This window comes from Labrus bergylta, chromosome 14 (assembly GCF_963930695.1).
Source record: "Labrus bergylta chromosome 14, fLabBer1.1, whole genome shotgun sequence".
NCBI classification, from domain to species: Eukaryota; Metazoa; Chordata; class Actinopteri; order Labriformes; family Labridae; genus Labrus; species Labrus bergylta.
The window spans coordinates 23,048,324-23,073,113 of NC_089208.1; the positions used below are offsets into that span (position 1 = coordinate 23,048,324).

Consider the following 24,790-nt stretch of genomic DNA (forward strand, 5'->3'; position numbering starts at 1 on the left):
GAAGCCCCCCCCCCAGCTATCATTTAAAGCTGCATCTGTGTTGTTTTGAACATTCATCATGTCACCAAATAACAAGAAGAACATAATGCATGCTGAGAGTGTGGACCTCAGCAGTGTATTCACATAGACTCAGTTCCCTGTCTTTTATCTCCGTACTTTGTTCTTTCAGAAAGAGCAGCACAGGAGACGGACCACGAGAAGGAGAGCTGGAGGACCTGCATGAAGACGAGCCCTCCTCCTGAGTCTCTATCTTCGACTTCATCCACTTTACACCCCTGTGCTTGGACCACTGTGTGCTAACCCCCACTCATCCAAAGCGCCACATGATGGCATATCACTCTTTACGCAGACGACACTCAAGTTTCCACATCCAGTATAATGCTTGTGTTTACATTCAGAGCTGTAAACTAGGGCTTGGTTTTGTTTTATGCTTCCTTTTCACCTCAGAATATTCAGTCTCCCTCATTTTTCTCTCCCAGTGTGGAGTCTCTTTGGGCACCAATTTCAATAACAAATCTTGCTTGTTTAACCGCTCGACCACTAACTGTTGTGACTGGCATCAGTGAATGGATAAGACGATGGACTCTCTGCTGGATTTCTGGATCTTTGGATCTGGAACTGGAACAGTTCACATTGTTGTTGTGGGAGTAAAGACAAGAACTTGTCAGCTGGCATTACACTGCATTGTGAGAAAACTGTCTAACTCTTTTTTTTTTTTTTTTTCCATCTGCATGATGAAAAGTGAGGCCTCATTATCAGACTGTCCCAGCCTGCTGAAAGGAAAAGAAACCCATTTCAGTGACCATCACATACTTCTGCATGTTAATGACTCTACAGTGTCTCTTCAGCGGTCTGCAGGGCTTTTTATTTCTCCGAAATTATATTTAAAATTGTACATAGATGTCTCTGACGACGTATCTTACATGTTCTGTCCTCGTGTCTGTGCCAGTTGAGGTTTAATTTTGTTGCTGGGTGATAAAGATTGAAGTCCTTCCTGTGCTGCCTTCACTGTCCTCGAGTCTGACGAGGAGAGGAAGTCATCTGTCCGAGGGCGATCGCACAGAAAACGACAGCTGTGAGGAGTAATTTTACGCCTTTTCTCCTCTTCTGTTATGTGTCGTTTCTCTTATTCCTGTTATCTAACGCTCTCTCTGTCCTTTAACGTCAAACCTTATCCGTTGGTTTGATGTGAAGTTGTTGTGACAGAAATGGGGGGATTTGTAAGAGTGTGTTTTCAGTGAACAGACAATGAACTACTCTTAATGCTTTACTTTATAGAGGCCCCCTTCCAAAGTCATATTTATTTGATGCAGAGCTTTCTAAAGACATGAAACATCTAATTTTACAAGATTAAAAATCTTTCAGAAGAAAAGGAATGTACTCGTATTAAGTGACCCAGAGTTAGGGACATTGTTTATTCCACTTTATTGGTCACATAATCCTCTTCAAAAAGTTAAGATAAGTCTCAGAGCTCCCCAAAACATGTCTGTGAAGTTTCCTGTTATTAATTCACTCTGATCCTGTATTTGATCATGTCTATAAACCCCTCTATTTCAGCCCTGATCAGAACAGGCTGTTTCTGTGTCTGTACCTTTAAATGTAAATGAGCTGTGTCTGACCACGCCCCCTCTCTGGAAGGTTCAGGGTTTCTTGCTCCTTGTCCTATTGTTTACGGTGAGAAGGAAGACTCAGGGCAGAACAAACATCTAGCTGTGGGAGTGTCACCCACCTGGGAGAGGGGTTACTGCCCTTTGTGATGTCATGAAGGGAAAATCTCCAAATCCAAATGGCCTGTTTGAGCACACATTTTCTGAAAAGTGGAGCAGGCAAAAGATGGAGAGGATGGACTTTTCTCATCATTGGGGGGTTTGTAGACGCACTAGAGACACATATTAGTGTTAGAGAAACATGGTGAAGTTTATTTTGCATCTTGTGACCTTTTTTGGATTTGTATTCCTTTAATTATTATGGAAGATGTTTTTTTATGACGTTTTATTTATTGAATTCTAAATAGATTTAAATGAAATTATTTTAAAATAACTTAAATCTTTATGCTTTGACTTTTCTAAGATATCACTTGTTGAATGAGATGTTTCACTATCTGGTAATTTATGTTGAGATTAAGCTGATTGAAGCTGTTTTTTGGAGTCAAAGGTAGGGCCCAAGTATGTAACATTTAATGCCTCCACCCATCCCTCTCCATTTTTGTGCTTTCCCTTCTTTTGTATTTGTAACTCTGTCACCTGGTGTTTAAAGTGGGTACTGCAGTCCAGATTCTAAACATAATAGAGAGCTGTCTCCCCCCTCCTCTCTAGAGTCGATGCTCTGCATCGGTCTATAAACCTTTCTGTGTTCTAACCTCTCTCCATTTTTCAAAATCATCTCCAATATTGATCCTAGTTTGAGCACGTTTCTGCTCGTGGAGCTTATTAGAAACATGCAGAGGCTTTTTAGGTCGGGTACAATCACTTCTATCTGAACCACTTCTCTTGCCCGCTTCCATCACTGCAACACCTGTTGACCTGATAACTGCTCTCATATCTGGCAAACCGAGGGGCGTCCAAAACGGCCGTGTGGGGGTGTCTTAAAACCGACTACCTTCTCTGGTCCAAACAAATCCAGAGCATTCAGGAGCAGAATCTAAAGTTAGAAGGAGGACATACTGGCTGCTGCATTGTTGTCAGGGAAGCCAGCACTTCAACATAGCATGTTTCCTTAAAGTCTGATCATATAGTAAGATCACTTTATCATTTCACTCACTACACATCTCACTGATTGGACCTTTACGTTCCAACTCGTTCTACTTCTAGATCTAAACTAGCTGTGAGATCGCAAATGTTCGAATTATTGGTGAATGAAAAACATTAGGTTTTATTGTTTATGATCCTGCTCCTTGTTTTGCATTCCTGATTTTTCACTTTAAAAAAGGCTGAATCTGTGGGTTGTTTTGCTTCTGCAGACTCAAATCAATGAGCACATTTCTGCCTCCACAGCAGCTCTGCCTCAAAAATGTTTATATAACTCCATTTTGATTTTCTTCTCCTCCTCGTCCTCTTTCTCTCCCTCCTCCTCCTCCTCCTCCTCCTTCTCCTTCTCTGTTTGGCTGACTGAGTGCTCTGATCACTTGAACTGCAGTGAAAAGGAGCATTTCAATGTCATGATTAGACGCGAGCTGCCAACAGCAACACTTCTATGTCCACTTCAGATCCGGCCTCCGTGTGGCGGATTAGAAACAGAGAGTGCATTTCCCCCGATTAGCGCTGCCCTCGGTATCCTCCAGTGAAGGATGCTAAGTGAAGCGCGGAGAGCGGAGAGGGGGCTGAATGGGAAAGCTATTGTTGCTATTGAGCCTCTGTGTTTAGGGAGTTTATGTTCACAGAGGTCTGGAGATTAAAAATTATATCATTTTACTCTATAGTCCAGAAATCAACAGTTTGACGAGGATAAGGGAACACCTTCATGTCTAATTATCTGACATGTTGTATTTAATAAGGAGGGTTTTGATACCTGTATCTGCTTCCATTCCTCTCTCTGCAGAGACTGATGTGACAGAATGCATTCATGTGCACGGTAACCTTCAATGAAGGGCTGTTTGAACCAAAAAGTATGAAATGATGTGATTTATTTGATTTGCGTCGAATGGTTTAATACTTTATTTGTTGTTTTCTATATATGTTAAGTCTTTGTGTATCCTGCTTTAAAGTCGTGTCTTTGTACAGACATCTGTCATGTCAGAGCAACATATTTTAATGTTGTGTTGTTTTACTTTTTGTTGCTTCTGCTGAAATATTTGCACTTTTTCCACCTACAGAAACATATTAAAGTTATTGTGATGTCATGAAACACTACTGGTACCTGTCAGCTGTTAGCGATGTACAGTTTATGATCAAGGACAGAACTGAGTGGCTCACCTGTATAAAGCACATCACACACATCACATCTTTTAAAAGCATTCCTCTTTAATATCCATCTGCATGTCGCAGCGCGGCTTCGGAGTCCCTGAGAATTTTACAAATGAATCTGAAAGATGTTTTCAAACTTCTTCCCCTGTATGTCTCTAAATACTGTAACAGCTACAGCAAAAGAACGGTGGATTTTAAAAGTCGTCTTCGTTGTTTACCTCCATTTTAAAAAAAAGTGTTGTGTTTGTTTAATCCGGACAGGGGACTTCTGGATGTCACTACAGATAAGATGCATGAAGCTAAAACTGTAAAAAACCTGTTAGATGAGCAGGATCAGTGGCGATTCTAGAGTCTGTTGGGGCCCTCCAACCAGCGTTCATCATCATCATGTCTGCCACTTTTTTTTTCTCTTCTATAGATGGATAATTCCTCTTCATTTTTCTTTGTTTACTTTCATGGACAAACATGGGCTTTTACAGCCATATTGCATGCAATGTCAGATGGCGCCCCCTTAGGGAGGTTTCCTACTATTGTTGAAAAATTTGCAGATTTAAGGCCACTGTTCTGGTTTTAGTTTGTGAGCACTCAAACAGTTGCCTGCCCTGCCTGATCACAAGCACACCTCTGAGCAGGATTCATAGCAAAGGAGAAGCTTCAAATGGCAGCATAGAAACTAGTACCATGCGCACTGTCACTGCTTCTTCAACAGCAAATCATTTTCTAGATTACTTCTGAAAAAGGTTTTTTTTCTGTCCATATCTGTCGCTCTTTGTTTTAAGCATGTACTGAAAATGATTAAAGATAGGCAGGTGAAGAGGCAATGTCCAGATCCTGGGACACGTGTCAGTTTTTACCTCCATTTGTTTTTTGCGGACTCAATTCTACCCTAAATGGTTTCAAACTATCAGGCATGTAGGTAACATATGAACATATTTTTTGTAAACCTTCCACTCCTAAATCTTACTTAAGTAGCCAATGGCATGTGTTGTAAGAGCACTGAAATGTAAAGTCAGCACTGCTGCAGCTCATGGCTCCAGAGCATCATGACAGAGGGACATCAAATTCATAAGAGTTATATTAGACGCACAGCGTAAACCTTTTTTTCCCCTCTCTCTTAAATGTCACTCTGAATACCTAAAGATTTGTCGTTTCTGGGGCAGATACTAAAGGTGATATACAAATAAATGTTTAAAAAAAACTCTGTGATTTCAGCTTTTAAGGACTTCTGTGTAACATGAACTGAACCTGAAACAGGTATTACAGTACATGACACGTGTAAGAGTCGTCATCAGTCATGCAACAATTCCTCCTTTTTAAAAATTTAAAAAGCATATAGCCTTTAAATGTCCTCCTAAAATCTGCCTTTTTAGCCTGATCCAGATGCACGTTAACTAAATCCAAAGTGTTTATCAAAGGTGTTGCATGCTGCAGCTTTGGATGAGGTTTGCTCCCCTGGCATTTTTGGTACTGCTGAAAAATCAAACAAACGTTGAACAGAAACTACGACCTCACCTAGGTCGTAGTTATTTCCAAAGGAAAAGGATCGTGTGAGAGGGAGTTTGTACCTCACAGGATGTCGGGGATGATTTGCTTCTCGTTGTGAATCTCATCTGTGTTCTGTCCTGAGTCGTGTTTTGAAGCTGCCTGCTCTGTGTTTGTGTGTCTGTCTTATTGTCTCATGCATTTCTCTGAATGTACTATCTAGTCCAGTGTTTCTCAACTGGTGGGTCGGGACCCAAAAGTGGGTTGCGAATATGTGCCTGGGATTTTGTTTTTTCAAAAAAAGTATATGAAGCGATTTTGTTAGGTTTTTTTTGTGCTGTCACATGTTTTGAACCTTCTGAGGTCCAACCTGCACAACCACACATTGAATAAATCTGATTGTTTTAAAAAATGTCACACATTTGGGTCATGTTTTTTCGTGGAGGAGCTGGCGGTGTGCGTCCTGAGGTTAGACCGGTTGAGATCCACTGCTCTAGCGATTAAAAGAAAAAAACAGAAGCATGGCACATCTCTGTGGAATGTGGTTGTTACAATGTAAATATGTACCATTATATATGAAGATCCTATTTTTTGCATGCTTTTTGTACACCTACACGTGATCCAAGACAATAAAAATGACAATCTGAACACTGACATTTGTCTGCTCGCTGTCTGACTACGGCTACACGTTGAAATTAGGGTTTTAAACGATTTTATTTTCAGTAGTTAATCACATTTTTAATCGCATTTTTCAAATTCCATTATTTAGTATTTCAAAATAAAAGTGGGGCTTTTATTTTATTAGCTGCCACTCTAGTCAATGCTCCCGTTTCCACAGCAAGCGCCTCAGTCCGTCTCCGGAGCGTGCCAGCAGCACGCGCTGCTCTGTTTCAAATATGCACGCTTCACGATCAAGCAGGACAGGAAGTCAGACAAGGAAACGCACAGAGCAAACGGTTAATTTCAAAACTCTTACTCATGTTTTCTTTCACTTCATCAACATTAAGTCAAAACAGGCACCGAATGGTCAACAAATCATCCTCACAAAGAGCAATAAACATGTTGTTTGCACGTTTTTGTCGTTATTCCCGCATGATCTTGTAGTTCTCCTGTGATCTGTACAGCTGATCACGGCTGAGCTCACGCTCAAGAAACAGACCCAGTGGGGCAGGGCGTGCGGCCCTTACAGTCTATGCGTGCGGCGTACGCACAGACTATGTGGAAATTGGCAGTGCGATAACTTTTCTTGCTGTGTGCTTTTATTTTGAAATAAAGTAAGGCCCTTCCTGTAGAGTGAAGGTTAGGACAAGAAGTTAAGCACAGAAACAGAAAGTGGTTAGAGATCCCAAACTGAAGTCATCTTCAGGAACGGTAACAAAGGTCAATGTGTGATGTCATAAAGTGGATATTACTTTGGACTCGTCAGCTGAGCTGTCTGAGAGTTTGTTAAAGTGAAATGAGACATTCAGAGAAGCAGCAGTGTCCTTCTTTTACATCACTGAGACTACAGGGAGACACTGAGGACGACTATCTACGGAGAGCCTGAAGGGTCAAAACAGCATGAGCTTAATTGTGATTAAAAAACATTAATGCATTAAATTGAGATCTTAATTATTCAATGCCGACGGCCTTATTTGAACCTAAAAGAAAACAGCAGTGAAATATCTGTACATGTTTTATTGAATGCAGCAGTTGATCACAAGGTGCACACAGGATGACTCTGACAGCGGCACATCCACACGTCATGTGTTTATCTTTCTTTGACAAGGACAGTGACGGTTTAATGGATTGACTTATGGATGATATGTGCACACACAGTTAGTGCCAGAACATGTGCTTTCACCTGCACAGATATGGAGATGGTTAGGTGGAGGGTTACACCCAAAGTATGAAAAAAAAGCAAACCGAGCTACACCCAAAAAAAAGAACACACACACAGCTGAGCTATGCTAGGGCTCGACACCGAGAGTAAGAGTCACTGTATCGTCTCTCAGGTTGGGAGGTGGTGGCCGAAGATGCAACTGGAAAATGAAGAGGAAGAAGAGGACACGTGGAGCCATGTCTCTGGTTTTGATCGCTCCAGTCAAGAGTCCTCTTAGAGTCTGAGTGTGTTTCTCCATGGTGACTTGTGGGGGGGTTTATTGCAGGGTTCCAGTGCACTACACCGTCCAAAAAAAAAGTACCTTACAAGCTTCCTCCCGGGTCATTTCTAGACAGCAGAGCAGAAAAGAGAGACATCAGCCTTCATGGAAACCAAAGTAAACAGTATTTCAGTCAGGAACACTCTCGTCATAGATTTAACCATTTATTGCACTTATGGTTTGTACAGTTGTATTTGGCAGTATTGGTTCTGCTCTTAGCTCTTAGCAGGATCAGTGCAGCATGCCACAGATCTTGCTGACAGCCCAAACCTTTAATTCCCTCCATGGGGACATGCAGAACAGAATCTGAATGTGCATGTAATGATACTGACATCTGGCAGACCTAACAAGCAAACAATTCATCCTAGAATATAAAATGAGCTGACTGAAGCTGGTGGAGGTCGGGGTGGTGGAGGGAGTGGATGTGATGCAGGAGGAGTGAGATGCAGAATGGTTTAAACAGACCGCCTGGTTGTCAGGGTGTGATAATGATTGGTTGGCATTGGGGCGGTTCTCAGAATTCTACTGTATTCTGCCTGAACTAACGCAGGGCTCTGTATTCTGTTAGAAACCTATGAATCCCTTACTTTAGACACCTCAGTCTCTATGCTGCCGACCTCTGAATCCGGATCCTGTCAAATCCACAGAACAGAAGGTATTAGGTTTCATGCAGGTAAATAACAAAAAAAAGGATTTACCTCCAGTCTACATAATTGATTACAAATACTAATCAAATCTACTCGTCTACATCGACATGGATGTCGACTTCTACGTCTACGAGCACTCACGTTGGACTGGTCGTTGCCTTTGGCTTGGCTTGCCTTGGCTTCAATGGTGTAATAGATGCCTGTGTCTAAACCAAGTGACTCGCTGTCAGGCTGCAAATACAAAACGTTCTGCCTGGTTCAGTAAAAGAAGGGAACTGTCTGGGCAGGAGGGGATCATGGGGGACGATTTCATCTTCTATCAGATAAGAAAAAGGAGATAGAAACGGTCCGACACTGGCTGGGCGTGCTACAGGAATAAACACAGCATTATCTGCTCCTCCTGTGGGCTGCTGGGGGGGTTTCTGATTTTAGAGCATGTGGCGCTACCTCACAAGAGAGATGCCCAAATGAGGGTGACACACAGAGTAATGCCACACTCCTGCCATTGATACATGCCTCTCTGCTGCCACCTTGTGCTCAAAGTAATAATCTTTCAAAGCAGAATATAACAGTAGACATTCAGCCACATGTCTTGCAGAGCTTACCTGTATGTGTGTGTCTGTGTATTTGAATTTCATGTTCTTGTAAAATTCTCTTTTGGGGAGCAAATAGAGCAGCACCAGGTCACACACTACAGTTGCCTGAAAAGTAATTTCAAAAGTCAGAGTTATAAATGTTACTTTGCAGACATTAAAGGTGATTTTTTTGCAGGTTCAAGTCTTAAACGTACCACTCCAAAGATTCCCACTCCAGAGCCGATTGCTGTCAGCGTTGGGATGATGTCGAATTTTCTCGCCTGTGAAGCACAGAGGAATGATTATTCCAAATCTCCTTTATCTCATGTATGGACTTCATATCAGTGCAAGCATTCAGATCAGTGGTACTCAGCCTTGTTAGACTTAAGAGCCACGTTGACCAAAAAATATTTCTGCAAGAGCCACAATCAAAAAACCTCTTTCTTTCCTAAAATATGTGTGGGAAACACGGTGACATGACTTGCAAAGAATAATTTCTGCTGACAGTGTTTCCCTTTTTTAAATAATTACTTTGGATTTTTTTCTCCAAGTAGGACCTAAAATAGCCATATGTGGCTCAAGAACCTCAGGTTGAGTATCACTGGTTCAGATGTACCACTAACCAGTGACTGCACGATGATGTCGATCCTGATCCCGAACACCTTGAGGAGAGTCCTTTTCTGAATTGTGTCCTCCAAATAATGCTTTGCATACCTAGTAAAAGCAATGAGAGTCATAACAGTGAACAAAAGATAAGAGCCCAACCGAACTCTTCATCATCAGGTGCTGTATAAAAAACAGGTTCAGGTGTTATCTATTTTACAAAGTCACGGAGTACTACCTGTGGGCGTTGATAATAGAATAGAACAAATGAGAATTTAAGAATGGAAAAAACAATCTGCCCACGTCCCAAGGTGGGACTCTGTGATTCTGAATTAATCTGAATTTGATATGGAAATAGACGAATATTTGTCAAATTCCTGTTAAATGTTAGAGCACCAATGTTACTGTCTTTCCATGTCAGATAAACAAATCCACAAATGGTTAATCCTGATCTTGCTTGAGTTTCCACAGCCAACCGTACCCTTACACATAATTCAATCAAAGCGGCGCGACAAAGTGTAGACATCCAATAAATTCAATAAATAGGAAGAACGAGACACAGTAAACAAAGATTGATGAGGTCTGCATCTCCAAGGCAAATAATCAAAACAACCTTGAAAGTAAACCCTGAACCTGCTTGAGTTTCCACAGCCAACCGTACCCTTATTTGGTAAGCAGCCCAACACAGTGTAACCCGTTAAGTCAAACGTTCAAGAAGAACACAGAAAACAAGGGACCCTTTAGGGAAGGGTACCAAAAAAGTAGGTATGGATCCCTTATTTTGGTACCATTCCCAACTTTTGACGGTGGAAATGCCAATAAATGAGTACTGAACCGAACCAAACTGAACTGGACCGCTTGGTGGAAATGGGGCTTAACCCTCCCCAAATCCGAAGGATATTTAAACATGGTGCGTTTTGTGTTTGTCCTTTATTAACGCTGTAGCACAGGAAGTGAAGATTATTTTGACCAATCATTTGACTGCAGTGCGTCTAGCTCCTCGCTTTAGGGTCGGATCGGTACGCTTGGCACCCCAACTGAAGGGTACCAAAAAGGTAGGATGGTACGGATCAGTTATTTTTGGAACCCTTCTCAACTTTTGACAGTCTAAATAAATGTATGCCGTACTGAACCGGAAACGGGGCTTTACCAACCTGAAATTGTAGCCCACTGAAGCTCGGGCTTTGTCCGTCTCTGTGGGGTTCCCGTACAGACCGTGGAAGTTGTACTTTGGTTTACAGTTCCTGACATCCGTGTCAAAGTTGCACGTCCAGTCCACCACTATACCAATGGCCCCTCCCTGTCATGACACATGAAACCATTAGAATAACAAGACGGACAAAAGAAACACAAACACCTGACAACAAAGCATGTGCATCGATTCTGTACTTACCACTTTGGCTATGGTTTCAAAGTTGAAACCAGACAGTTTGACGATGTCTCCCAGTTTAAAAATGGGACACAGCGGAGCTTTCTCTGGATCATGGAGGCATTTACTGATGTACTCAGCATCAATACCCTCCACCAGGTTACTCCTGAAACACAGATGGACAATATGAAACACAGATTTACTCTTAATGGAACAATTTCACCACTTTTTTGTTTTGTCCTGGGAAACAAAATAACACTCAAATAACCAGGGGGAAAGTAGTTTTAAATTCTTGCCAGTTGTACGGCTACAACGGCTAACATGCAACCTTCAAAAGGCACAAGTGAGAATTGAGGCATAAATGTCCTGACTTTTAGCTTCTTGTATGTGTCAAACTCAAAAAACACTGGCTACTACAATTCCCATAATGCACTTCAGCAAAGTAGTCAATTAGTAACCAGTCAAATAAAAACATGCATGTTCAAAACTCAAAATATATCCACCTTTTGAAGGAGTTTTCTTTCTTATATAACACACATTCAATGTCATAAAAAGTTCACAAAGTTTGGACACAATGGTCTCAGTTGGGCGTGAAAAAATTGGATCCTCCTTTGGAGATTTGCACACCAACATGCTGATGAGCACGATGATGGCAGGTATGGTCAAACATGCTAACAGACCTTAAGTTGAAAAACATCTATAAAAAACATTATCTGAATTCAAAAGCAAGAATATGGAAAGGCAAATATTTCCATACTATTTCCATTAAGAAAAGTATTACACAAAATATTGGGCCCATATCCAAAACAGATCGAATCACACAGTGTTTTATAGATGCAAAGATCAAAATAGCTCACAGAAACCGTAGGTTTTGTATTTTGTTAACAATCCAACGTTCTCCTCATGTTCACCTTACATGTCGTCAGTCTGTGAAACCTACAGAGCAGCTCTGCAGGATATATTTATCTGATACTGTCGTCTGTAAAAACCCTCGTTTCTGCCTCTGCCTGAAACAGTTCTTTTTAAGCTACTGTCTCTTTAAGGCCCCCCTCCCCAGGTGCCCACTTTCTTCTGATTGGTCAGCTCTCTGGAAGCCTTCTAGGGGGCAGAACGCTGCAGGGCTGCCAGGGGAGGGCTGCTCTCCAGTGCTGGGAGAAGAGAGTCTAAGTAAGAGGTTTCACCGGCTTACGTAGAGGCTTGGAGCCGTCTTGGGAAATTCTTGAGTTCATATCGGGGAACTATACCGTGATTTGCAGAACAAGCTGTTTAGCGCCCTCTGCAGACTCAGACTGGGATTACTCCAACATACATTTACCTCATGATCTGAAACTTTGCCCACGTATATTCATATTACGCGTATATCACGTATATAGTCATATTTGTATTTTGCATATTTTCCATTGCTGTATTTAGATAAGGTTTTATATAGGCTAGATGTGTTGTTGTTTGCGTGGGTGTTTTTTTACTTTGAGGCGGTTTGCATGTGTGACCAAACCTGCCAGTAAAGGGATTATCAGCCTACAGGTATGCAAAAATAAACCAAACCACCACCTGGCAAAGAAAACCGCACAGAAACTCTGCCACTACTACACTTTGTGGCATTGTTTTATTCGGTTGCTTTGCATCTACATGATGTACCGTGTGACCCTCCTTCTTCAAAATAATCTGTTAAATCTAAGAACAAACTCTCAAACTTTGAATCGCTCTTCAACAGCTACAGAGAGTCTCCATGATTAAACTGACCTTTTCACATTGGCAGACTGCCCCTTAAGGATGATTCGTTATCAGTATTCAACTTAGGATCAACATAGAGTATAACAACGTTTATCACAGCTGTTTTATTTCTATTTATCTATCCTAATCCCAAAACATGTGTAGCTTCAGCTGAGCTCGACAGAACCGGTCCTTCACCTCGTGACTCCAAACAAGGGGAAGGTCACTGAGTTTTTGATGAACAGCGTGTAGTTCTCTGCAGACATCAACATAGGAGGACTAGACGGAAAAAAACAGAAAAGAGGAGAGTATTAAGGACTGTGTTATGAGCAGAATACTTCATTTCAAACATAATTTCTCGTGTGGAGCCTGAGGTTGTCAAAGTGTTTGATACCGTATGTTTAAAAAAATAACAATCTCTGATACAATCTTTTTAATTCCATGATCAAAGGGAACAAGAAGTACAGAAGCTTTGAATGTATTTTAAATACATCCTTATACATATCACCAGGGACGTGTCCAGAGGGGTGGCAATGGCCCCCATAGATTTTATTGGCCACCCCAGGTGCGACCCCTAAACTATGATTGGCTATTTGCCTAATCAGAGGCGGGACTTAAGAACAAACTATTTAGCCTGTTTTCAACAGGCTGATGGAAGTACTTTCAGTTGTAAATAAATATTTTTGCTCTTTCCATAAAAATGTAAAAAGCAAAAACTTGTGCACACTATCTCACTCGAAATGGACTTAATTGCCAATAAATTAATTTTTGCAAGTTAGACAGCGTACAAGGGTTTGCATGCGATTTATATTTCAAAGTATTTGAAATTGTGACTTTGCACAAACATGTTTGTTTTTGAGTTCCTAAAGAATCAAGCTAGGAAGATGTGTGTGTTGCCAAATTGTGTTACTTACAAGTAAATATAAGTTGTTGTTTTTTTTAACCCTTTCTGTCCCCACTTATATTTACTTGTAAGTAACACAAGATAGAAAGGGTTAAAAAAAATTAATTCATTTGTGTGCATGTGCCTACAAACTTCAAGCAACCCCTGCACAAGTCAGTGACCCAGGTGGGCCACCCCAGATCAAAAAAAAAAAGTCTGGACACGCCCCTGCATATTTCTAACTCAAAGTGGCTGCGAGTAAAGAGAGAGAGAGCACGGTCGAAATTGCACAAATTCTTATTTTAATGATCGTTAGTATCAAAAAGTATTGAAGCATGAAAACTAAAAATCTTAATTTTTTATTTTTACCACAAGCTGCTGCGGTGGAAAGAAGGAGAGCACTGTCTTAGTTGTAAAAAATATTTTGGAAAAGCATTGGTACGATTAAGACATTGTGCAGGAGTTGCAAGCTTGCAATTTCTGTCACTTAAAAACAAGAAATGATTCAGTATTTGATGCACAGGACTTCGACTTTTGTTGCTGCGTTATAAAAAAACGTGTTGATACAGTTTGACTTTTACTGGATTGGTATCAGAGGTTAAAATTCTGGTATCATGACAATCTTAGTGCAGACAGTTATGTAATCGATGCACATGTTCGGTATCAGCTTGCAGTAGGAAGTATTTCCACATACTCTGGTATTTTGCGATCATCCTCCACAGGGCACCAGGCCAGCACCTCACAGGTCTGTGTCGTGTTCAACTTCACACAAACTCCTGTCATTTGTCCTTGAAGAAGAAACACACTCATCATGAGAGACAAAACTTTAAAGTGAAGCAGTCAGAAGTACAACACGCTGTACATTTCAAGCAGCGAGGAAGAGAGAAAATAAAAAGCAAGACATAGCATGGCTTTAATCATCTTATCTCGAGTTAGCATCAATGGCAGCAAGCGAGATTTAAAAGTGAAGCAAAGCGAGCGCTGAAATGGCTGTTTCCTTTATCTCTCCCTGATCCGAACATATCATTTCTCTGCGTGTGATTAGCTTTGTTGCTATCGCTCTCTCTCATAGTGTGCTGGGTGAGTTCACAGACAGTTCTCCAGCAGGCGTTTGGTCGCTCTGCTTCAACCTTTGACCTTTTTTTTTTTACAGAAGCCCACTGGTGTGTTTAGCTCCGGAGGCGACCCCTCGTGTTTGCCTGTCCACAGTCATACAGACAGCACGCCGCCTCTGAAGAGACCTACTCTCCTCTGCTGGCACCTCAAGGTGGATGTGACTGGTCTGAAACAGACAGATCTAAAGCTTCGGCTAACATTGCTCTTATTAAAGTCAATGTCGGTCACACAGGACTTGAAAGGCTCCGGATTGAAACCCAGATGGGGACGGTTAATTTATGTAACTTCTCTTTGAACACGCTGACGACGACGCATATATCCGGACCTATTAAAACCACTCCTGTCTGAAGGGTTATTATTTTTCATGTCTCTGTGTGCTCATGATTTGTGTCAGCTCTTATACACAGGGCTAATTGTAACATCTGTCCCAGTGTTTATATAAACATGAATGTGTGTACTTGCTCAAGGCAGGGTTGTATTCGCTCGCTTCAGTGATCAACGAGCACAATGCAAACAGCCGGTTGCTCACACTGTGGTTTCTGATGTTGATCTGCTTATTGTAGACAACAGCAACATGTTTTACATCCGAGTGTTTACAGACAGTCTGATCGGGGTTGTTTTATACAGTTTATACTGTGTGAGCCAATTCTAGAGCAGCTCCCAAGAGCCACAACCCTTTTAACAAATACACTTCTCAATGACATGATGATCCTCGAGGCCAACCTCCCTAAGCACATCATGCTGCTGTCACCGGCTTTAAGATATTCAATGAAACTAAGAGGAGCTTGGTTTCGGTTTGATGGTCTCTGTTGATCTCTTAGGCTGCACGATGGTGCAGTGGTTAGTGCTGTTGCCTTATAGCACACCTGGTTCAAATCCCCGTCTGACAGGAGCATCTCTGTGTGGAGTTTGCATGTTCTCCCCATGCATGCGTGGGTTCACTCCAGGTCGTTAGGTTAATTGGTGACTAAAAAATTGCCAATAAGTGAGAATGGTAGCGTGGCAGGTAGATAATGCATGGATGGATGGATGTTGATCTCTTTCCTGTACATTTCTGCGTTGTAAGAGAACCGTCAGAGAAGGGTCCCATTAAGGTTTTACAAAACCTTTCAGAAATGTTCCCTAAATGTTCTCTGAGGTTTAAGTTGAGATTTCTTAGAATACCTTCAGAGAACCTTTTAGGTAATGTTCCTGGAGGTTCTCTGAAGGATTTGTAGGATCATCTTCTGGTCCGATCAAAATGCTTCGGTGTCCGAACTGTGTGTCCGATGGTCGGTCCTAACATTCTTAGACCACAGAGAAGCATTTCTGTTTGACTTTTCCTTACACAAGAACAACTCTTCTCATGATAGACAATGCTTAGCTTAGCCACACACACACACACAGACGGTTATTCAGTGATGACTGCAGACGTCACACACTGTCGGGCCGTCAGGATTTACCATGTCCCGTACGTTTGAAACCCCCTCCTTCACAGTCTTTGTTTGAGGTACAGTTGTGCTTCCCTGGGAGCTGTGACACACAGGAGATCAGAGTTAGAGCGTGTGTGTCGACAACGAGGGAATGTGAAGTAACATGGAAACAACAAGGTGAAAGAACGATTTGCATATATTCTTATACTTAAACTGCTGTTTGACTCATCTGGAGGCCATTATGTTTACAAAGAAATGTGCCCTGTATTCTACAGCTGGACGATTACCCAATTACAGAAACAGTCTTGGAATGAGACAGAATCTCTGTTTAGTTTGACTATTTATGGACATGCATAAATCAAACAGAGAAGGAGGAAACACAGAGGATTGTAGGAGAAAGTTTACTCACCTCTGGACACTTCGACATGTTCTGACCTTCAGTTATGATGTAGTTAGTCATCACCACAAACGATGAGTCTCCCTGAGGGGTCAAGATCAACACAGATAATGTGATTGTCTGCGTTATTTATGCCATAAAATGACATGATGAAGGATGTAGTAGTTATGTAATTTGCAGGCTAAGCTTCAGTTTATTACATGCAGCCTGTCAAACATTAAGCCATTATAAACCAATGGTGGCTTTGTTGATTCTTCAAACATCAGGAAAGCTCAAGTTGGGTTTTTGTATTTCAGAAATAAGTCTTGTTTTTCTTTTGCTGTTACTGCAAAGCAACAACTTGTTGCAGCTACTGTCAGGCCTCTGATTGATTACGGTGATGTTTTAAACATGCATGCTTCTTCTCAGAGCCTTAAATCTTAATTTAGATGCTGTTTATCATGGTGCGTTGAGATTCTTAGGGCTCTGACTCATCCTTGTACTCTGTGTGATCGAGTCAGCTGGCCTGCATTGCATACACAAAATCATTGGCATGTTCTTATTTATTAAGCTATACTTCACCTGCTTCCCTCATACTTGTTTTGTTGTATTCAGGTGAAAAGTGCTGGAAGTTTCAGTCTTCACTCTGCGACTCAGATACTCTTGAAACAGGGAAAAGGAGTTTAAGGTACGCTGCTCCTGCAGGAGCAGAGTTCCTGATCTACGCCTGTTGGGCTGGTCTCTTTTAATCTTTTTGAAAGTAGAGTGAAGGTGTTGGAGGAAGATTCGTCGCTTTGACTGATGACTTTTCTGCTCTGTGACTCAGGGTGAGGCTAAAGGGTCAGGGAGCCTGGTGGGAGAGTTCAGGGCTTGTTCCCTTCTCTATCCACAGGTTGGGGGGTTCAGTGGTGGCAGCTGACGCGGGAGGAGGCTGTGACTCGGGACATGCTGATCTGTGTTTAATGTCTGTAACTTGTTTAATGTGCTGCTGCCCCTCTCGGCCAGGACACTGTTAGAAATGAGATTCTTCATCTCACAGAAGTTCTCCAAGTTAAATACAGTACATGAAATAAATAAGATAATATTTACTTTATTACTTTGTTGATCCCGCAAGGGGAAATTCTGTTTTTACACTCTATAATCATTCAGCACACACAGGCTGAAATATACACACATAAATAAACAAATAACATCCCATCCCAAATGACACATGCCACTGTCAGATTTCAGTTTGCAGCTTAAGTGTAACATTAGGTAAAGTATATGTTTTCTTGCACCCCCCAAAATTATGATTTATACAACCCTTAAATGTCTTGGTAAACACTAAGCTATGGCTCATTAGCTTAATTTAGCATAAGAATTAGAAACAGGGGGAGAAAGCAGCTTTTTGAAGATAGCAAACCGGCAGGCCTCATGAGCTCTGAATTCATAAAATGTTTAATGTTGAATATGTTAAACTGGGGGAAAGAAGCTGGATTTGACACCACACTATTCTACTTTGACGCTTTTGATCGTGAATAGGTTTTGATAACATTTTCAACAATCAAACCATCCCTTATCACCACATGAGAACATCCAAAGTCACTCACTGTTCTCTCACTGTCATTGTTGGATTAATTAATTCTCACACAATGACCCGGATTTAGACATAAAAATGAACTTTTAAAGATGTAATGTATCAAAGCATGTGGCGTGAGAACAAAGTGATCTTTTCATCTTGTTGCTCGAGCTCACATCAAACCGTGAGTCTAATCCCGTCTGCATTAAATAAAAAGGCCCACACCCACAACTCAAAGCAAACATGACCATCTTCATTGTGTCTCTTTATTCCATTCTCACAGATAACAGGTCCCCGAGGGTAAACAAAGAAATATGTTTGACCTGAGTCTTCCTTTTGGACGAGTTGTTTGCTCAGATCTTTACAGGATGCACGCAACAACCCAGTGACACCTTGATGTTGACAAAGCTGGTAATTTTCACTCTGTGTGGACTTTAACTTTGTGTCATCGGGCGTTGGATCAGGCAGGAAATCTAGCCAACACGGATGTTTTAAGAGCATGACTAAATCTTAATCTCTGTCACCACCATATGACTGAGAGTCCAGCTTTCTTCAGGGAGAATGTGTTCCTTCACATTGCTGATGTGACTCAGCCTGATGGTCATTCTATCAGACAGTTTGATTCATGGACAGCGGTTGTTCAACTCTCAGCATGTGACTTATGCAAAGGTTTTCTATAACTTTCATAAACGGCCAGTGACTTGTGTAGTGTGACAAACGAGTTGTTGAACACTTGGGAGTCATGTGATAAGCGTGTTTGAGGCGTCACCAACCTGTGGAGGGAACACATAGTCGGCCACGTCCCAGACTCTCTCTTTTCCTATCTCGCTGGTGTAGCCCACTCCTTTCATTTTGGTGAAGACGGAGCTCACGGCCGTGTCTGTGGACTGGTAGCCTTTCTCGTAGATGAACACCCACCTGTACAGAGGACACAGAGAGCTTCCTGTCAGGCCCACACTACACAACACCCCGGCCCAACCCTCCAACACACCACAGGCAAGGGCATGCATAGGGGTGATGATGACACACTGACTGAACATGCCAGTAGCACACCTCACAGGGGAGTGTATGAGTGATCGTGGTTGTGAAATGTCACATTCTTGTCACTTTGCCATCACGGATGCAAATCAAACAAACTGAATCCCATTGTGTCGAGCAGAGGAGGTCTTTTTTTCTTAATTTACTGAAGATGAAGTACAGATAGGAAGAAGGCTTTGGTTAAACTTTCGGTTTGTGATTCAGCTTTTTATCTGAAGTAAAAGTGAAACAGTATTGGCTGCACTGATAGGGATGTAAACTTTATTAGTAGAATCTGTTGGCAGGACCAGATACGGGTATCCAAATGTGGTATCAGTAAGTATTCTGGTCTCTTTGAGTAGTGTTGTCCACTGGAGTCTTTAGTGGGCATTGGCTGTAAATATGAAGAGCTAAATAAACAAAACACACTTCAGTACGCCATAATATGATTGTGGAACCCATCAGCAGACATCGAACAACAAATTAGCTTCAATCAATGTCCATCAACATGATACCTGCATGCAAGTGCATCCCAATCTGCCCGTAGATGGTTTTGAACTCCACCTCTATTCTCATTTTGGCTAACTGCTGGCTAGAGCATAACCTTCACTCCCAGAGGCTATAACGTCTTCAGACAATAACCGATAGGTTTGAATATTGACATTAAAGGTCACTTCACCATGTTTCTCTAACACTAATATGTGTCTCTAGTCTGTCTACAAACCCCCCAATGGTGAGAAAAGTCCATCGCCTCCGTCTTCTGCCTGCTCCACTTTTCAGAAAATGTGTGCTCAAACAGGTCGTTTGGAGATTTTCCCTTCATGACATCACAAAGGGCAGTAACCCCTCCCCCAGTCAACATGCTTAAACACAGATGTGGTTGAGTAGACACTGGTAACCGCCAATCAGCTGATAGAACAAATAGTGTTCTCCTCTACATAAAGGAGTCTAACCCTGTTATACAAATGAAAAACAGGTTATGTAGAGGGAGTTGCTCAACATTAACCAATGATTTAAAACATTTGTAGGTTTCATGGACATCAGTAGGTTAGAAAGTTAGAAGAACACAAATATGTGTATCAGAACTTATCTTATTTTCATTTTAAATGCACATCCATTGACTTGTTTCTATTTGACACCTTGGGGAGGGTTTGTTCTTTCTCGGGTAGAGACATCCTAAAGACAAAAGGTTGAATCTTAACGTTTGCTTCCCGGCCTGTCCCAGTTTCTCGGTTCACAACAGAATCAGAGCGGTTACACTATGTTCATGGCTTTTATGAACACCAGCTCCTTTTTGTTTAAAAATCCAGATAGTTGGTGAATACAAAGTGTTGATCGGTGTCTTATCTGATTGCGCTGCAGCTCATATAGAGAGTGATAGTTTACAGTCATATGGTCCTGGAGGCAGTGTGTGGGATGTTCAGTCTCTGGTTGGAGATGATTAACATGGTAAAGAAACAACAGCGGAGCAGGATGATTCATCTAATGACCCCTAACATTTATCTGCTGACCTTTTGGAGGGGCACCAGGAAACCATTCGACTTAACGACCTCATTATATTATTAAGTACTTTGAGCCGCTACAGCGACCATCTGCGTACACGTCGAAGCAGCACGTCAGGACACTACAGCGGCCAGTTTCACAAACTTCATGGACAGATGAATCAATAGATTTATGGCACATTGGTAAAATGAGCAACTATTATTGGTTGCCTTTTTTGTTTTTTACTAAGGCAAAGAATCTGAGTACTCATACAGTATACTGTGTATACTGGCTCAGTTGGTAGAGTCGGGCGTCTCTTAAACAGAAGCAGGCCCGGCTCCAGCCATTTTGGTGCCCTAGGTGAGATTAAGATTTGGTGCCCCCCATTCCTTCGTTCTTTATTTCTTTATATGTTCATTTATTTTTCTTCAGACAGAACATTAGGGAAGGCTGAAAATGGGCGCCAACTGGCCCTTAAATTATTGAGGGGGGGGGTGCCCCTCCAGCATGTGGTGCTCTAGGCGACCGCCTATATGGCCTATGCCAAGAGCTGGCCCTGACCAGAAGGTCAGGGATTTGATCCCCAGCTCCTGCAGCTACATGTCCGATGTGACTTTGGGGAAGACACTTAACCCCAAGTTGCTCCTGCTTCTGCTTTCATACGCCAAAAATGTAAACACCTGTTAACACATTGAGTTTCAGTCTGATGGAAAGCATCATAAAGATCTGAAAGTTTGGTGAGTTGACCAATTTCAGAACAAGTTACTGTTCCTTAAAAACCAGCATCTCACTTCCTGATCAGAGTGAAGTGTCTCATTGTGTTTCCCTATCTGTGTGTGCGTGGCCAGAGGGGAATGGTTAACAGCTGGTGTGCACTTGGATACTCTGTGTACACACACACGTAGATGCAGAGCTATTTCATCCAGGGTGGGAAAATCAATTACCCGCTGGCAGAGGGCCTGCAGGACTCATGTGTTGCGGCACACGTTCCTCCATCAGCGCACAAAGACAACTCCTCATGGCAGCAGAGGAACAGAAAGATGTCCTCAAAGAGAAATAAAGTACGCACAATGAGCCAAAAGACACAACTTCTATCAGTCGGGCAAATCAAATTATGCAAGCTGCAGCGCATACGTTCAGAAGAAGAAAAAAAAATAGAGCGCATTAATAGAATAAAGAAACGCATGAGCATGAAATAATGGAGGGATCTTCCAAAACAGCAGTCTAAGTGAGATCTGTATCTGCTGCGACAGAAGGAGAACAGCGAGGCAGCGAGGCAGCGAGGCAGCGGCTGCAGCGGCTCCTTGATGTGTGCAGGGCTTTTCTTCCCACCATCATGCTGCAGAGCTGAGATTAGTGCTCGTTTTGTGGAGACAAATCACAATGGAGAAAAAAATCAACCTTTAACTAATCAGCATGAAACAGACAACAATAGATTTGCTTTTTTTTGTCATCTTAAAAGTGAGAAAATGTGAATTAACTGAAAGACAACTTGTCCTGGTTTGTGAGGCTGCTTCTCATTTAAATTACTCTTTACCTTCTTCATTGAGTTAACAGAATAACAAATATTTACATGTTAGATTTTATCCATGTTGAGCACTGTTTGGCTTGCTGAGGATGCATCATGTTTCAAATTTTAGATAAGACTTCCCAAAACTGCGACACATTTTCATTTTCTGCGGATTGAATAACAAAAATGAGTAATAAAAGTTCGCTGCAAGTGCCAGGGAGACAGTCTGACTTTTGGTCCGACCCGTCTGCATTCAGCTTGAGTCCTGAAGCGTGGAGTCAGGACAGCGTCTTAATCACATCTCCTTGTGTGCCCATCAACAGCAGACTTTAATGTGGCCCCTCCTGACTGCACGAGAAGGCAGGTGGCATTGCATAAGACAGCTGCAGAGGTCGTAGAATATCCCTCCAGGCAGAAACTTTGACATTCTGTCAGTTCCTCTTTGGTTTCTGAGAACTCTTAGGTTTTACCATTGGAGGAGATATAGTACAGTAAGATTTGATACAGTACAGTACAGTACAGTATGGTTAGATGCGATACAGTACGATACTATATATATATATATATATATATATATATATATATATATTAAATCTTTATATATATATATATATATTTTATATATATTTTAAATATATATATATATATACTGGATGCGATGCGATACCATACAATATAATGGACATGCTGCAGCTCTCATCAAGATGAGCCCAAGATAAGGACCACAAACTGATTTCAAATCAGTTTACATAACTACTTTTTTTCTCTTTAACACAAAAAAGAAAAGATGAAACACCTTGCCATTAGCAAGAGAATATTTTCTCTCTTGAAGTATAACTTCATCCACCACATTTTTTGAAGTCACCTCTGATGTCACCAGCAGAAGGTAAAACGTCTCAGCGCCCCGTGTGGCATTATTTGATTGTTATATGTGTTAGCATATGCCTCAGCATGTTCATCACACTCAGCTCCTCAGGTTATGCTGCTCCGAGGTGCACAGACACTGACACTGTCACACACACACTCACCCACTCACACACACTCACCCACTCACACACACGCACACTAAGATAAACAATCTTTGAGTAATTACAAACTAACAAACACCTGGACACAGCGTTGGAGATTTAATAGAACAGACAATCTCTGCTTTCTTCAGAGTGACTTTGCAGGGAACGGCTCCAACATGTTAAAGCATGTGTGTGTGTGTGTGTGTGTGTGTGTGTGTGTGGAGAAGGTCTATGCGTAAGTTAAAAAGCATGCGGTGGATTTTGTCTCAACTTGAGAAGGGCAGAGAATAAGACTATCTGTCCTCCAATCACACGTTTTTCTCCATTCTGACATCACTCAAGTTGTCACGGATATGGAGCGTATTTGCTGTGTCAACAGTACCAGGCATGTTTCAGTCTGAAGTTCCTCTGATCCGCTGAGGCACCTTCAACATGTTTCCTTTAAAAATAATGTTCACTGAACAACTCCCTCCGTACATACAAATACAACTGCAGACATCAGAGTGATGTCCCTCCAGGGCCAAAACTAAATATTATCCCCTTTATCAAAATATATCTCATGATTAATTGATTAAATTAGAAAATTATTGAAAATAATCCAAAGTTTCCTGAAAATCAAAGCTTTCATTAACAAAATGCTTAAAAATAAGCAGACCCCTCAATATCAGATACTGTGATGAGCAAATGTTGACGCATTGCTTGAAAAAATCCCCAAAAAATGAATTGATTATATATACAATGGCCTAGTGGTTAGTGCGTGCGCCCCATGTACGGTGTATGTAGTCCTCCAAGCGGGCAGCCCAGTTTTGAATCCGACCTGACTCCTCTCCCGCATGTCATTCCCCACTCTCTCTCTCTCCACAATGAAGGCATAAAATCTTTAAAAATAATTCTCTGATCACCCAAAAAAAATGACAATTCATCTATTTTCATTTAACTGATTAATGATTTTGTCAATAAAATGTCAGAAAGCTGGGGAAAAGAAATGGTCATAAAAAGGACTTTTCATTTACAAAGCTAAAAAAAAAGAAATCCCTACATTTTTGCTTGACAAAGTTACTTTAAATAAAATCAAAATGAGCCAATATTTGTTGATAAAATTTATTTTAAACGACAAATCAACCAACAGCTGCAGCTGCATGTCACTGACGTCCACAGAGCCAGCAGACAAACACAGTTGTTTGGAATTTACAGGGTCACTCTGAGGGGTCATCATCCTGCACACTGTGTCACCAAAAGCAAGCTGAAACATGCAACACAATGCAAAGCCCTCTACAAAGGTGGACATGTCACCCCCCCCCTCCCCCCCCACCCTGTGAACAGCCAGCTAAGTAAAAAGAAGTGTACAGTATTTAGCTCCTACCCGATGATGTAAGCCAGGACCCCCAGCTGGATGAGGCGGCACACCACTCCCACCCTCCTGTTCCTCACCAGCACCTGGCGCGGGGTCTCGTACTCAAAGAAGAAGTCGGAGAGGGCGTTTGTGATTTGGCTCTTCATCTTCTCTCATCGGCTGACCCACAGAGACGGGGGTGTCTCTCTCTCTTTTCACCCCACTCACATATAAATACCCGGAGTTCAACTTTCCACTTCTTCTTCTCCTGGTCTCTTCTGTCTGCTCCCTCACTGTATAGTGGCTAAGGTCCTCTGCCTCCTCTCATAAGAAACGTCTGACGTGCTTCATGAGAAGTCCTGAAGAGTAGGACTTCCTCCCTTCCTCCCTCCCTTCTGCTCTCTCTCTCTCTCTCTCTCTCTCTCTCTCTCTCTCTCTCTCTCTCTCTCTCTCTCTCTCGCTGCTTTCTGTGCACAGGGTCACTGCCTCTACTGTCAGTCCCATTTGTCCATTTTAACATCACAAATGCATCTGCTGGATTTTTATTGCCTCTGTTCTTTCTTATTTGGTACTCAAATAAAAGTAAATACTTGTTTTTTCTAATTCTCTCTTGGCTTGCAAGCTCAAAGTCTTCAACAGCTGCCACACAAGCACCGGACCT

General features: G+C 41.8%; 2 protein-coding genes across 5 annotated transcripts in view; one reads left to right on the forward strand and one right to left on the reverse strand.

Moving 5' to 3' along the window:
• Positions 1-6,038, forward strand: part of camkk1a (calcium/calmodulin-dependent protein kinase kinase 1, alpha a) — a 65,599-nt gene extending 59,561 nt beyond the window's left edge. For both annotated transcript variants that reach the window (XM_020650439.3, XM_020650440.3), the window contains one exon: positions 170-6,038. In XM_020650439.3, coding sequence (XP_020506095.1) covers positions 170-242 — 73 coding nt within the window. In that variant the 3' untranslated portion in view covers positions 243-6,038. The remainder of the gene's footprint in view (positions 1-169) is intronic.
• Positions 6,039-7,046: 1,008 nt separating this feature from the next.
• Positions 7,047-24,506, reverse strand: p2rx1 (purinergic receptor P2X, ligand-gated ion channel, 1). 3 transcript variants are annotated; one of them, XM_020650427.3, is made up of 13 exons: positions 24,160-24,506; positions 18,551-18,695; positions 16,253-16,324; positions 15,886-15,943; positions 14,010-14,103; positions 12,631-12,711; positions 10,744-10,885; positions 10,505-10,650; positions 9,371-9,461; positions 8,963-9,028; positions 8,778-8,873; positions 8,113-8,157; positions 7,047-7,593 (listed from the first exon to the last, which is right to left on the reverse strand). In XM_020650427.3, the coding sequence occupies exons 1-13, from the start codon at positions 24,294-24,296 to the stop codon at positions 7,588-7,590; spliced, it is 1,179 nt and encodes a 392-aa protein (XP_020506083.1). In that variant the 5' UTR covers positions 24,297-24,506; the 3' UTR covers positions 7,047-7,587. The 3 variants fall into 3 exon arrangements, with proteins under 3 accessions (XP_020506083.1, XP_020506082.1, XP_020506084.1); XM_020650426.3 differs by having other exon boundaries at positions 15,874-15,943; positions 24,160-24,503; XM_020650428.3 differs by lacking the exon at positions 8,113-8,157 and having other exon boundaries at positions 15,874-15,943; positions 24,160-24,504.
• Positions 24,507-24,790: the final 284 nt, after the last annotated feature.